At 38.2% G+C, this 13,597-nt stretch overlaps 1 protein-coding gene across 1 annotated transcript; it reads right to left on the bottom strand.

The window, feature by feature from the left end:
* Positions 1 to 218: 218 nt before the first annotated feature.
* On the bottom strand, positions 219 to 6,928 carry LOC119719548 (membrane-associated progesterone receptor component 1-like). The gene is made up of 3 exons (XM_038189014.1): positions 6,617 to 6,928; positions 1,982 to 2,137; positions 219 to 1,579 (listed from the first exon to the last, which is right to left on the bottom strand). The coding sequence occupies exons 1-3, from the start codon at positions 6,888 to 6,890 to the stop codon at positions 1,479 to 1,481; spliced, it is 531 nt and encodes a 176-aa protein (XP_038044942.1). The 5' UTR covers positions 6,891 to 6,928; the 3' UTR covers positions 219 to 1,478.
* Between the last annotated feature and the right edge of the window lie 6,669 nt (positions 6,929 to 13,597).

Genomic DNA, 13,597 nt, shown 5'->3' on the forward strand with positions numbered 1-13,597 from the left:
TTTACTGATGAAAAACTAAATGATTTTGAACTTACTTGATTACAGAAAAATCTTAATTATGGCCATCTAAATGTGCAAACTTTGTCAAAACATAGTCAAAGCAGGCATCGTAACAGCATTCAAATAATTAAAAAGGAAGTTTGCCCACTACAAGTGCATGTTTAGACTTAAAAAAAGCTGTGAGTCATTATCAAAGAAGTATTAGGATTGCTTTAAAAAAAACAGTTGAAGGAAGTCCAGAAATCAGACCACAGGAGTGTTAAGAAAGAAAGAAAAAGAGGAAATCCTACGTACACACGTATACAGTTGGTTAAAAAGTGAAATTGTGTAGAACATGAGAAAGATTTGCATTGTGCAAAACATAGAGGTTTTGGTCTTTTAAAGACCCAACACGATTGTAAGGAAAACAAAACAATTGAATAACGCTCCAACTTTAAGAATGACTATCATTTATTTACGAGATTGAATCTTCATTTTTCATTTCTTCTGAATGACAAGTTTAGCTGAATGCTTACGCCACTAGTCAGCTAAAGGCCTTTTCACACTAGACAAAATCTTGGGAGTGGCCCCCGGCCGCCGGGCGACACTGGGGTTAATATAAGCCATGAATCACACTTTAAATTCTCAGCCTGAGCCACCCCTGAGATTGTTATCTCCCGGGGAGAGCTCAACCCTGCTCAGGATCAGGCTTGAAATTGTTGTCTCCAGGGCCAGACATCTTCTCTGGTGGCAAGAACTGTCGTGTGAAAGAGCAGGGTTGTAGCTTCATAGACATGGATAAGAAACCCCTAGACACTAGCAACAAGCTGTTCTAGTGCGAAAAGGCCTAATGTGTACATGTTGTACATGTATGTGTCTTATATATTTTTAAAAAGTAATTGTCTTCCTGCATAAGACAGCCACCATGTAATGATAGTGTGATCTTTTTACTGGCACCAGTATTTTAATCCAACTGGTCCTTGAGGTGGTCCACTGTACAACACACCACAACATGCAGTGATAAAAATTACAGAGCAAACTACTTTTTAATCGAAATACCTTATTAGTCACTTACGTATAACTCATATTTTAGAATATGCAGACTATCTTGCTTGGGTAGACACGCTCTGTTTTGGTAAAGGCGAGGATAAAATTGTACTGCAAAGTAGTACACCAAAAATGAAATATCTTAATGAGGCACAGTTACTGCATTGTCAAAGAAAGATATCTTAACCTATGCATTTTACTGAGAATAAATGGGAATGCAGGATCCCTTGAACACAGAGCTATGCATGAAACTTGAAACTTGGATGACAAGTTGTATAATTTAGTCCGACTGCATATCAGGGCTGCGAAGATTCTTAAACATGGAATGCTTCAAAATTTGGTGTTGAATATTGACAAAGTGAACAGAATATTCCAAATTCCAAGAAAGCTCACTGAATTAATTTACTTGCTCATATTGTGGTGTGTTGTTGCTCTCCCACATTACACTGTGCCTAGTTATCTTTCTTCTCTGTATCTGTAGCAGATTCGTCATCTGAATATTCTGTGGGCTCCTCCCCTGGTTTCAACAGCTTGCCGACATAGTCATATTTTTCTGTGGGAATGACAAGAGGGTACTCAAACAATTCAATTAAAAATATGAATAGAGCAACAATTTCCACAAGATGAAAAACTAATAAGCATCTGGGAAGGAAATTCATTTTATTTAGAGAAAGAAAGATAAGAGCAAATGTAAAACCAAGGTTCAAAAGCTTACGTGTGGGTTCACTTCTGTACAAAGTTGAGAAACAAAGATCATGTTCAAGTTAATGCTACACGTATATCTCAACGTTGAAGTTAATGCTATATCTCAACTATCAACTACCTGTATTCTACAACTATCTTGTGGCTGGTTCACAATTGATATTTACTTTGCTGTAAATTTGCAGTTATATTTCCTGCTGCATCTATATTCGATTGGGCTCTCATATCATATTAAAGTTAATATGAAACCTACCCATGAACTGCATTTCCCATTCCCGGACGCCATCCAAAGATTCCTTGTCTAGATCAGCAAGGTCATCATATTCATCTTTGAAAGAATCCTTATCCAAAGAGAATGTTGCCAAGGCACGGGAAGCATCGTGACCAGCAAAAACACCATACGGACCCCCTGTCAAAAACATCACAATAAAGAAAATATGGAATAAAAGCTAAATAATTTTTTTTCAGAAAGTTTACTCATTCACACTTCTTAGAACTGCACTGATATACTAAAACAATTGGAACAAATGGTATGCCAAACTAATGGCACATTTTTTCTTATTTAGTTATCTATTTTTAAGGAGGGGGGGGGGGCGTTGAACAATTTATATTTAATTAACTTTAACATATGTGATGCGATCAAGCTACATGCATTGTTTGTCGGGAATTTTCATTTGGAGATACAGGCCAAATAGGGCCACCTCATTAAATTATTTAATCACATCTCTTGGTGTTCTGACTTCCATAAGTTTTGAAGTGAAGATAGTATCAGCGTGCGGTTTTCACAGCAGTAATGCTGAGATTGTGCTTTTTTCAAATCTGTAATAAAAATATTTCTGACCGGGGTCGATAAACGACTCATTTAGCTTGATCGCATCATATATTTTTATTAATTGTAACACTCATTGTTTCAAAAGAGTCTCAGCTATTTGGGAATTTGATCACGAAATAGCACCTGATTTTGTTTTGTGTTTTGAATATGACATATTACTTTTTAACAGCTCTTCAAATAGAAAGACATTATTCATACATGTACAATGCATGTTGTACGTGTACTTTAAGGTTGAACCTTTCACATACATGTATTTCCAAATTATTAAAAAGACACATTGGCACTTTGATTTGGTTCATGCATGGCATGCACATGCACACAAGCCAACAGCGAGTACAGGTAACATATTTGCAACAAGTTACAAAGTCCACTGGATTTACACCTTGACCACAGACAGATTATTCAGTCTCTGTTGACTTAAACAAGTGTGTGTTATTCCTTTAGCTGGCTACAGATATACATGTACTTTTATAATGGTTGCCTATCTGATCTGCATTTGTTCACATATTTGCTGCTTGCATAATGGAACCCTTTCTGTGTCTGGTCCAACGTCTGATATCTAAGCATGCAAATTTATGCAACTCCGGGTGTGCCAGCCAAAGGGGGGACGACATAACAGCATTTCATTCTGAAATCTGGAATAAGATGTCGATTGGTCAATTTGGATGCAAAAGGTTGGACATGTACCAATCTAGTCTAAGGTTTCAATTGAAATCACTCAGTTGCAAAATGTTAAAGAAAAGGCTCTTTTAAAATTAAAGTTGAGCCTTCAAACTTGGCTGGTGAAATACTCAGGACCTTGTCATTCTCTCAAGAAAATTTTAGAGAATTTTATTGGCTAAAGAATGAGTAAAGTTGGCCATATTTTGTGTTGCACGGCTTCTTTTGCACTGAAGATCCCTGTCTGTTGAGGACCTAGCAGTGCACAAATCACAAATATTATTATAATAGCTAAAACAGCTATACAATAGCTAAAAAATCAAAACTTTTTAGATGTCTTTAACCTTTCTACCATTTTTCATATCAGACAGAATGTGTACTACCCAGGCTCTGTATTTACGTCCATATGCCCCATTGCAATAAGGGAATAGTCTGTCTTAGTTCATAAGTTAGAACGGGTCCTACTAAAATGCGTCACCAAGTTTCAACTGGCTTCAACAAGCATCAACTCAGAGTCAACATATTTTGTATAAGTTTTTGAACATCAGAAGTAGCTTTATAAATTATGTGCTAGAAATAGCATTTTTTGGGGGATTTTTTTTTACATACCCCCGCATACCGTTGTATTCTATGATGTCTCATCTTTTGCCCTCCGGGTAGATTAGGTAATGTTTCTTCAAATTTTTTGAGAAATTTTGACATCTTTCTGTCCATATGCGCCCTTTTCGGACTAAATCCTCAGTACGTTGGGAAACCAGATGAAGTAATTGCAGAATACACCGCCACTCGGAAATACACCCCTAAAATCTCTGGTTACAAGGTTGGAATCACTGGGAAAGAAACAATTTCTGTCCATTGCCAGCTACGCGGATACTGAGTGGGGGTCCCCTTGAGAATGAAGCAACACAACCGAGTTCAGTGGAGCATGACGTTTGTTGGCCTAGTACATGCAGGTAGCACTGAGGTTTGTTGAAGGCAATCAACCGTGTCTCCGTAGCCGGCTACGAGGTGGATAGATAATAGATAGAGTGGCGGGGTATTCTGCAATTGTGCCAACCAGATGTGTGGCTAGCCCCATAAATGTGGCCAATTTACTGGACTACCTGCGTAAATAAAGGCCACACTTCCACCATGTACAAAAACATGTAGAACCTTGTCAATTTTTGATTTTCACATGAGGCTTAGTTTGTAGGTTTTTTTTGCTTTGGAAGCATAATCACCCTCTTTATAGGCTAATCAGAAAGTGGTACCTTTTTCAGATGTCTAATTTTCGTGAAGTTGTATGTTGAAATTTTGATACGCAAATGTGTGCAAACGAATCTGGAAAAAATACAAAAATCACACAAAAATGGACATCTGAAAAAGGCAGCACTTTCTGATTAGCCTATAAAGAGGGTGAGCAAGGTGAGTTTTAGTTCTAAAGCCAAAATAAACTACAAACTAAGCCTAAATGTGAAAATCAAAATTTGACAACTTTGACATGTTTTTGCACATTGTGGAAGTGTATTCCGAGGAACTAGGACTCTACGGATCGCTTTTTAACATTTGGACATGGTCGGGCGATAGTATCGCCCGACCATGTCCAAATGATAAAAAAGCGATCCGTAGAGTCCTAGTTTACTCGGACTAGTGGAAGTGTGGTTTTACGGAGGTAGTCCAGTAAATTGGCCATATCTATGGGGCTGTCACGCCCCAACTATCGCATCGGTCCCAACTATAGTTGGGACTATCCCAACTATAGTGCGGCAGTTGGGTCGGCCCAACTATAGTTAGGACTGGAGTTGCGCCGGATGCTTCATGCTTGATAGATCTTGTTGGATTAAATGTTCCGCGGCGCTGGCACCGTGTATTCGTCGTGCATGCATGCCGCAAGGCTGGCCGGTCACGTGGTACTGCCTAGTTGGATGAGTTGTCCAGCTGCTGCTGGGTTTTATTGTCCAGCAACATTTTGCAAAATTCAAAGATTGCCATGGCCGGCCAACTATAGATGGGCCCCACCCATAGCTAATGTCAAAGGTCCCAAGTAAAGTCGGACAGTATGTAACAGAGCTGTAGGGAATGTTTTATAGTCGTACATCAATGTAAACTATAGTTGGGACTGCCAAATAAAAATATTGCGGTGGCCCAACTACAGATGGTCCCCACCCATAGATAATTTCATTGGTCCCAAGTAAAGTCAGATGTGTATTAGAGTTGTAGGGAATGTTTTATAATCGTACAACAATGTACACTATAGTTGGGACCGCAAAATAAAAAGATTGGAGTGGCCCAACTATAGATTCGCCCCATCAATAACTAATTTCAGTGGTCCCCAGTAAAGTCAGACGTGTATCAGAGCTGTAGGGAACGTTTTACAGTTGTACATCAATGTCAACTATAGTTGGGACACCGCAAAATAAAAAGATCGGAGTGGCCCAACTATAGATGGGCCAGCCCAACAGTGGAACTTACAGTTGGGACCGTCCCAACTATAGTTGGGACAGGCCCAACTATAGTTGGGCCAGCCCAACTGTGGAACTACAGTTGGGACAGGCCCAACTATAGTTGGGACAGGCCCAACTATAGTTGGGACCGATGCGATAGTTGGGGCGCGACAGGGCTAACGTGTGGCCTAACGTACAGCGCAGCAATAAGGAGGCCACATGCCACACAAGTTGGGCTACCGTGTCGTGAGCACGCAAGTCACCCTGCACAGTACGGCACTGCCACAGACAGGGCTCTGGAGTGCTCTGAAACGTGCAAAATTAAATCAAGCCCACTTTACTCACAGTTTAGCCAGCAAATTTGTCCAAAAATTCCACTGGAGCAAAGAAAATATCCTCAATTTTTCACCAACCAAGTTTGCAGACTGAATTCAATTTTTAAAGGAGACTTTTCTTCAATATTTTGCACATGAGAGGGAAATCAAGTGATTTCAAATGGGGCTAAATCCTAGACAGGTACATGTCCAACCATGGTCCAACTATTTGAAAAGACTGACCTCTTCAGTCAGTGTCAATAGTCTGGTGGCTTGACTATGAAGAAATGTGTAGTTCCCGCTTCATGCCACATGTTTCTTAAAGTTTTGGCATGGTTGATTGATGCAGTACTGTTGAAGCTGTGTTGGACTGGTTGTTTTAGTTTAGGTGCCAGTTTTTTTTCTTGTTTTGCATGTTTTCAATACCTTAAGTTTTGGGACTCTACACAGTATTATTGAGACTGAGAGTCCCAAATTTTCGGACAATCACTGCCACTGCCAACCGGCCTGTAAACCGCGTAGGAAATTCGTAATTTCTACCCCAAGAAACTGTTCAAACATTCTCAAAAAGGTGTAATTACATTGAGAGAAGTCTGCTTTAGGTTGACAATGTCATTTTTTAGCAATTAAAACATTCTTGATTCTCATAGTAGTCATACCTGGTCCGTAAAATCTCCTTCCCCGTGATACATCAAAAACTTTGCCGTTCACAGCCACTAGCACTCGTTTGTCTGGGCCGGTACCGTCGTATTCTTTCAATTCTTGCAGGGTGAAATCTCTCTTCTTCATTTTCGGGAGTGGTGGGTCTCTCGGTGGATCTGGCTTCCTTCTACTCCCAACAAAGATTTTGTACACCAAAAACCCACAAACGGACAGTAATACGAGATTTATTGGGTTGAAAAACAGCTCTCTCAAAAGTTCCTCGACCGCCATCTTGATTCAAACGAAGATTATGTGTGTTGGGACGTTAGTCTGGTTGACCATTTCAATCTTTGCATTCGCTATAAGAGGCGACTGGATACTAGACCGATTATTTGGCTTGTTGCGCGCTTCTCCAATGCTAAAGGTAGCCGCTAATTCGGCCGTATTTGTGGCCGCGTATTCAGCCGCACATTTACCAAAAGTCGATGAGTCTTTAATGCATGCGGCAAAAGGTGATATAGCTTCCAAGTTCATTATTTTATTCAACGGGTTTTTTTATGGTTAATTACACAATAACAATTTTTTTTTATCAAAACACACAACATAAGAGCCACAGTTTTTAGTTTTATAAGCCATTTGGCAATCCTGATGCAATAATTACTGTTAAATTAGCTGCCTAATGGAACTCATCACATTTCGCGTTATTTTTCAATGCTTTTAGAGATGTTGGAAAGCGAATGATCCGTTTAAAACAAAGTGTACTCCACGTGATGTCAACAATTCACAATTGCATAGGTGATGTGCCTTGGTACACTATATTTTGGTATTGGCTTTAGCCGAACACTCAGTGGCCCGGTTTCACGCCTTGATATCTGCTGCACTATGATAACTGCCCATTTTAAAACAAAGTGTACCTCACATGTTGCCAATAACTCACAATGCGTGTGAAAATCTACAACGTCAAGTGCCTGGCTAGGCATACTTAATTTTGGTATTGGCTTCAGCCAAACACCAAATAGTACCTATTTGGCCGTTAGGGTGACCCTATCATTTTCTCACTGCAATCGGAATTCGTCTGTTTTGTTTTTTTCATTCGCGTATATCACTGCTCCTTTAAAACAAAGTGTACCTCACATTGCTGTCAATTAATAACTCATACTTTCATTTTTAAAAAATAATCTACGAGATCATGTGCCTGGGCACACTTGATTTAGTTCCTAATTAGCCCGTGAAACGATTACCCCATTTTCACTGCGCTATTGTAATGCACTCAACTTTGATCTGCTGCGTATACCAAAATAAAGTGTGTTACGTCCATGAGGCACACTTTGATCTCGCAGATATGATTACATAAAATTATGAGTTATTGACAACATGTGAGGTACACTTTGTTTTAAAGGAGTAGTGATTATACGCAGACGAAAAGAACACATTACAATAGTGCAGTGAAAATGGGTCACTTTGAACGGTCTAATTAGGCACTAATTAGTGTTTGGCTGAAGCCACCAAAATTAAGTGTGCCCAGGCATACGATCTCTAGATTGCGACATGCAATTTATGAGTTACTAACAACATGCGAGGTACACTTTGTTTTAAAGAGGCTGTGTACAGTGACGCATTACAATAGTGCAGTAAAAATGTGATCACTTTATAACGCAACGGGCTAATTAGGCACTAATTAGTGTTCGGCTGAAGCTAATACCAAAATTACGTGTGTTCAGGCACACGATCTCGTAGATTATGACATAACATGAGTTATAGGGGCACTATACCCACTTAGAAATGAACGCATTACAATAATGCAGTGAAAATGGAGTCACTTTCATCGGCTTTGAAGCCAATACCAAAATTAAGTGTGTCCAAGCACAGAATCTCATAGATTATTACATAAAATTATGAGTTATTGACGTTCCTTTGAAACAAAGTGTACCGATGTCAAATTATTTGCCAACATGTGAGCTGAGGAAACCAGAGGCCAATTTTACGGCGTTGCTGATCAAAAAAAAAAGAAGCTTAGCACAAAAAGGTCTCACCTACTATAAAAGCACCAACCAAAACTCCACGTGATGTATATTGCTCGTGATTAGTACTCAGCTGTTGTTTGCTTAGCATTAAAATCACATGGAGTTTTGGCTGATAACCTGCTCTTATAGCCAGACTTTTTTTGTGCTTCAAATTTTTGTGCTTAGCAGCGCCGTGAAATTTGGCCCAGATGTCACTGAATACCCATCCACTGACATCGACGGGGGACTCCAACCTCATTATCACCATCATCATCCTCATCCTCATCATCATCACCTCACATGTTGTCAAATTATCTGCCAATGTGAGGTTCAGTGATATACGCAGACGAGAAGAACGAATTCCAATAGTGCAGTGAAAATGGGGTCACTTTAACGGGCTAATTATACACTAATTAGGGTTCGGCTGAAGCCTATACCCAAATGAAGTGTGCATAGGCACATGACATTGTAGATTATGAAATACATTGCAAATGTTTGACACCGACTGGAGTATAATAAAGTCCTTGTTTCAAATTATGCATTCGTTTTCCAACATCTTTAAACTGAGCATTGACAACAAATGAGAAACGGTGATGATTTCCATTAGGCTCCTTATTCAACAGCAATTACTACATCAAGATTGCCAAATGGCTTATGAAACTGTGGCTCTTATACGTTGTGTGTTTTGACATGGCTTGAAATTTGCTTGTTATTTGCAGTTTATTTTGAAAAATTTGTTGAATGAATGTTATCGTTGGAAAATAAATCACCTTATGCCGCATGTTTTAAAGATTTTTCGACTTTCGGTGAAAGCAAGGCTGAATACGCGGCCGAAAATCCGGCCAAATCTGCGCCTACCTTGAGCCTGGTGCACTAACCTAAATGGAGATCAACCGCGATGAATTCAGCAGAAAGCAGAATTAAGAGATACAAATCCAGAATCCATGCAAAAAAGGGATGAGATCTTTATACAGGGCGTTTCAAAAAAGAGCAAACCCAACTTCAAAAAATGAGTATACGAAAGTACGAAAGTACGAAAGCCCATTAGCGCCACTGCAAGTATATATGTTGCGGATTATTTAATTCGTTATTACGGATTATTAATTCGTTATTACGGATTACTAATTCGTTATTACGGATTATTAATTCGTTATTACGGATTATTTAATTCGTTATTACGGATTACTAATTCGTTATAACGGATTATTTAATTCGTTATTACGGATTATTAAATCGTTATTACGGATTTTTAATTCGTTATTACGGATTATTTAATTCGTTATTACGGATTACTAATTCGTTATAACGGATTATTTAATTCGTTATTACGGATTATTAATTCGTTATTACGGATTACTAATTCGTTATTACGGATTACTAATTCGTTATAACGGATTATTTAATTCGTTATTACGGATTATTAATTCGTTATTACGGATTTCTAATTCGTTATTACGGATTACTAATTCGTTATTACGGATTATTTAATTCGTTATTACGGATTACTAATTCGTTATAACGGATTATTTAATTCGTTATTACGGATTATTAATTCGTTATTACGGATTATTAATACGAATTACTCATACGTTCTGAGTCATTACTCGGCAAGTATGGCACAGGAGTGCAAACGTTGTATGCAAAGATAGCACCACCTAGCGGCACTATATACACAGGCCCCTGGTCACGTGCTCTCCACGTGTGAGAACATCAGACCTAATTCGTAATAACGAATTAATAATCCGTAATAACGAATTAAATAATCCGTAATAACGAATTAATAATCCGTAATAACGAATTAAATAATCCGTTATAACGAATTAATAATCCGTAATAACGAATTAATAATCCGTAATAACGAATTACACAATCTGTAACATATATACTTGCAGTGGCGCTAATGGGCTTTCGTACGTATGTATATATGTTACAGATTATGTAATTCGTTATTACGGATTATAAATTCGTTATTACGGATTATTTAATTCGTTATTACGGATTATTAATTCGTTATTACGGATTATTTAATTCGTTATTACGGATTATTAATTCGTTATTACGAATTAAGTCTGATATTCTCACGCGTGGAGAGCACGTGACCGGGGCCTATGTATACCTTGCGGCGCTATATCTTTGCATAACGAATTAAATAATCCGTAATAACGAATTAATAATCCGTAATAACGAATTAAATAATTCGTAATAACGAATTAAATAATCCGTAATAATGAATTAAAAATCCGTAATAACGAATTAAATAATCCGTAATAACGAATTAATAATCCGTTATAACGAAATAATAATCCGTAATAACGAATTAATAATCCGTAATAACGAATTAAATAATCCGTAATAACGAATTAATAATCCGTTATAACGAATTAATAATCCGTAATAACGAATTAATAATCCGTAATAACGAATTAGTAATCCGTAATAACGAATTAAAAAATCCGCAACATTTATACTTGCAGTGGCGCTAATGGGCTTTCGTAGACAAGAAACCTTATATATATAAGATATATTTTCCCCCAAGTTCGTTTTTACGAGATATATTTTGTCGAAGTTCGTTTTTGTGAGATATATTTTTCCCAAGTTCGTTTTTATGAGATATATTTTGTCGAAGTTCGTTTTTATGAGATGTATTTTTCCCAAGTTCGTTTTTACAATTTTTTTTTCCAAGTTCGTTTTTACCAGATTTTCTTGTGTGCAAAGTGTCACGTGCGTTGGCGTTTATCACTTGTAATTCTGTTAGGACATGCGAGTTCTGGATCGATCCTAGGCCCAGCCCACGCTACAGGCCCTAGTCTGGTTCCCAGACCTGACAATTATTCCCGACGCTCACGTCAAAATTGTAGGTCAGGCAGCCTCCGTGGCTAAAAATAAATATGACAACATTGCTGACCCTTTTTCAAAGTTCGGCTTCGTTTCCAATTTCGCTTTATCGCTTGTAGCTTTTAATGTTCTGATCAAATTTTTAATTAAATCACTTGCTTTGTAATATCATATAGTTATGATAATACAAGTTGATGTTTCTGTAAGATAACATTGACTAATGTTGATCTGGAATCTTCAAAATTAGGCACAAAAAAATAGCACTGTCAGCAGGCGGAGCCGAATGAAGACCGATTTTTGTAAAATCTCGGTAACAGTCGTCAAATTCAAAATTGTACATGACGCAGCAGGAGGTTCGCCCATACGATCCGAGTATATTTTGATGCACAAAATCGTCGTTGAATTTCAAGTTTTCTAAATGAAAGCAATGAATATTAATTATCAACTCATTTAAAATAAAATTAATAAGCAATTAGCATTTAATTAAATCTATATTATATACTCGGAAATACTCGGGCGCTATCCGATTGTCGACGAAACAACTTCGGCAAACTTCGGAAAAAGGAGGAATTCCTCCCGTTTTAGTCACGTGACATAAATTGTAATACAATGTATTACCGGAGGCTACCGGACCTGAGATTCATCAGGAATAGTCAGAATCTTTTGGTCTGGCAACCAGACTATACAGCCCCTGAGGCACACGGATGACTATCGAATGAAATCCGCGCGAAGCAAAATAATCAATAAAACGAACTTGTACAAATATATCTCGCAAAAACGAACTTGGAAAAAATATATCTCGCAAAAACGAACTTGGGAAAAATATATCTCATAAAAACGAACTTGGACAAAATATATCTCGTAAAAACGAACTTTGGGAAATAAATATCTCATAGAAACGAACTTGGACAAAATATATCTCGTAAAAACGAACTTTGGGGAAAATATATCTCATAAAAACGAACTTGGACAAAATATATACTTGATGGCACTACAGGGCTTTCGCACAAATGAACCAAACAGGGTTTTTTCTCTATGAACGTGATTTCGGAGTTCCATATTGACTGCCGGCTGCGTCCAAAATGTGGCCCCTCATAAATAAAGAGGAGTGGGGAGACCACGGCAGAACTGAGAGTCGTACGCCTGTTGCTGTACGCTAGTAATCGACTTTTCTCTCCAGTATCAATTTTATTTCACCACATAATTACATTTGCTATGCTTGTAAGACATGCTTACGTCATAAAGCAGCACAGTTTAAACCACATGGGACTTTGGACCAATGGGACTTCGGACCAATAGGAATTCGGACTAGGGCCTATAGTCCCCGAATAAAGGTAGCCTAATTGCCTCTGTGTGGATATTTGCCTGGCCTACAAAACAAAATGTGTTTAGCGAGTAAACACACTTCAAAACACACATTGCTATCAGTTTTTAAACATGTTTACATGCTAAACATAGCATCTGTCGATGAGTGCGCTGTTCAAAACCGACGATTATGTGCGCTAATGGACAATATAATGGCGCTTTTCAGGACAATACATGTACAAGCGCCAAGTAAAAAAAAGGCTCCGGTAACGGCCGTTACAACAAAATGGCAGGACTGTTAATGGAAAAGTGCAGTCTTTATAAAATATTGGCGGGGGAATACCCCCCCCCCCCGGCTGGCTACGCCTATGATATCTACTATGATATTATTTACTGTACCACAGGGGTTTCCCTTTACTTCTATATCCGTTGAAGAGGCCAAATAATGTTGCTTGTCTGGTTGACGTTTTCAATTTGCATTTTGATAGCTTTCGGCGGTCTTTGCTTTGCACCCCAAAATTGTTCTGTCAATAATATAATAATAATACTATTTATAAGGCCAAAACAAAAAATAAGTCGGTCTGGGCAGCGGGCGCGTCGATTTTAATCATGCGCGTCGATCTTTTTTTTCCAAAATGTTCCGCGGTAGCTCCAACAGCACCCTCTATTTCCGCACCTCCTCAATTTTTTTTTAACAAAGGGCACCAAGGAATGGGAAATTGCACCAAAGGCAAATGATCAAAAGCACCAAGGCAAATTATGGAGGACACCAATGTACATGAGAACACCAAAAATCAATCACCTTGTCTGTACAATCCAAGCTTGAAGAAAAAAAAAAGCAAAAAAAAAGAAGAA

Source organism: Patiria miniata, unplaced genomic scaffold (assembly GCF_015706575.1).
Source record: "Patiria miniata isolate m_02_andy unplaced genomic scaffold, ASM1570657v1 HiC_scaffold_8, whole genome shotgun sequence".
NCBI classification, from domain to species: domain Eukaryota; kingdom Metazoa; phylum Echinodermata; class Asteroidea; order Valvatida; family Asterinidae; genus Patiria; species Patiria miniata.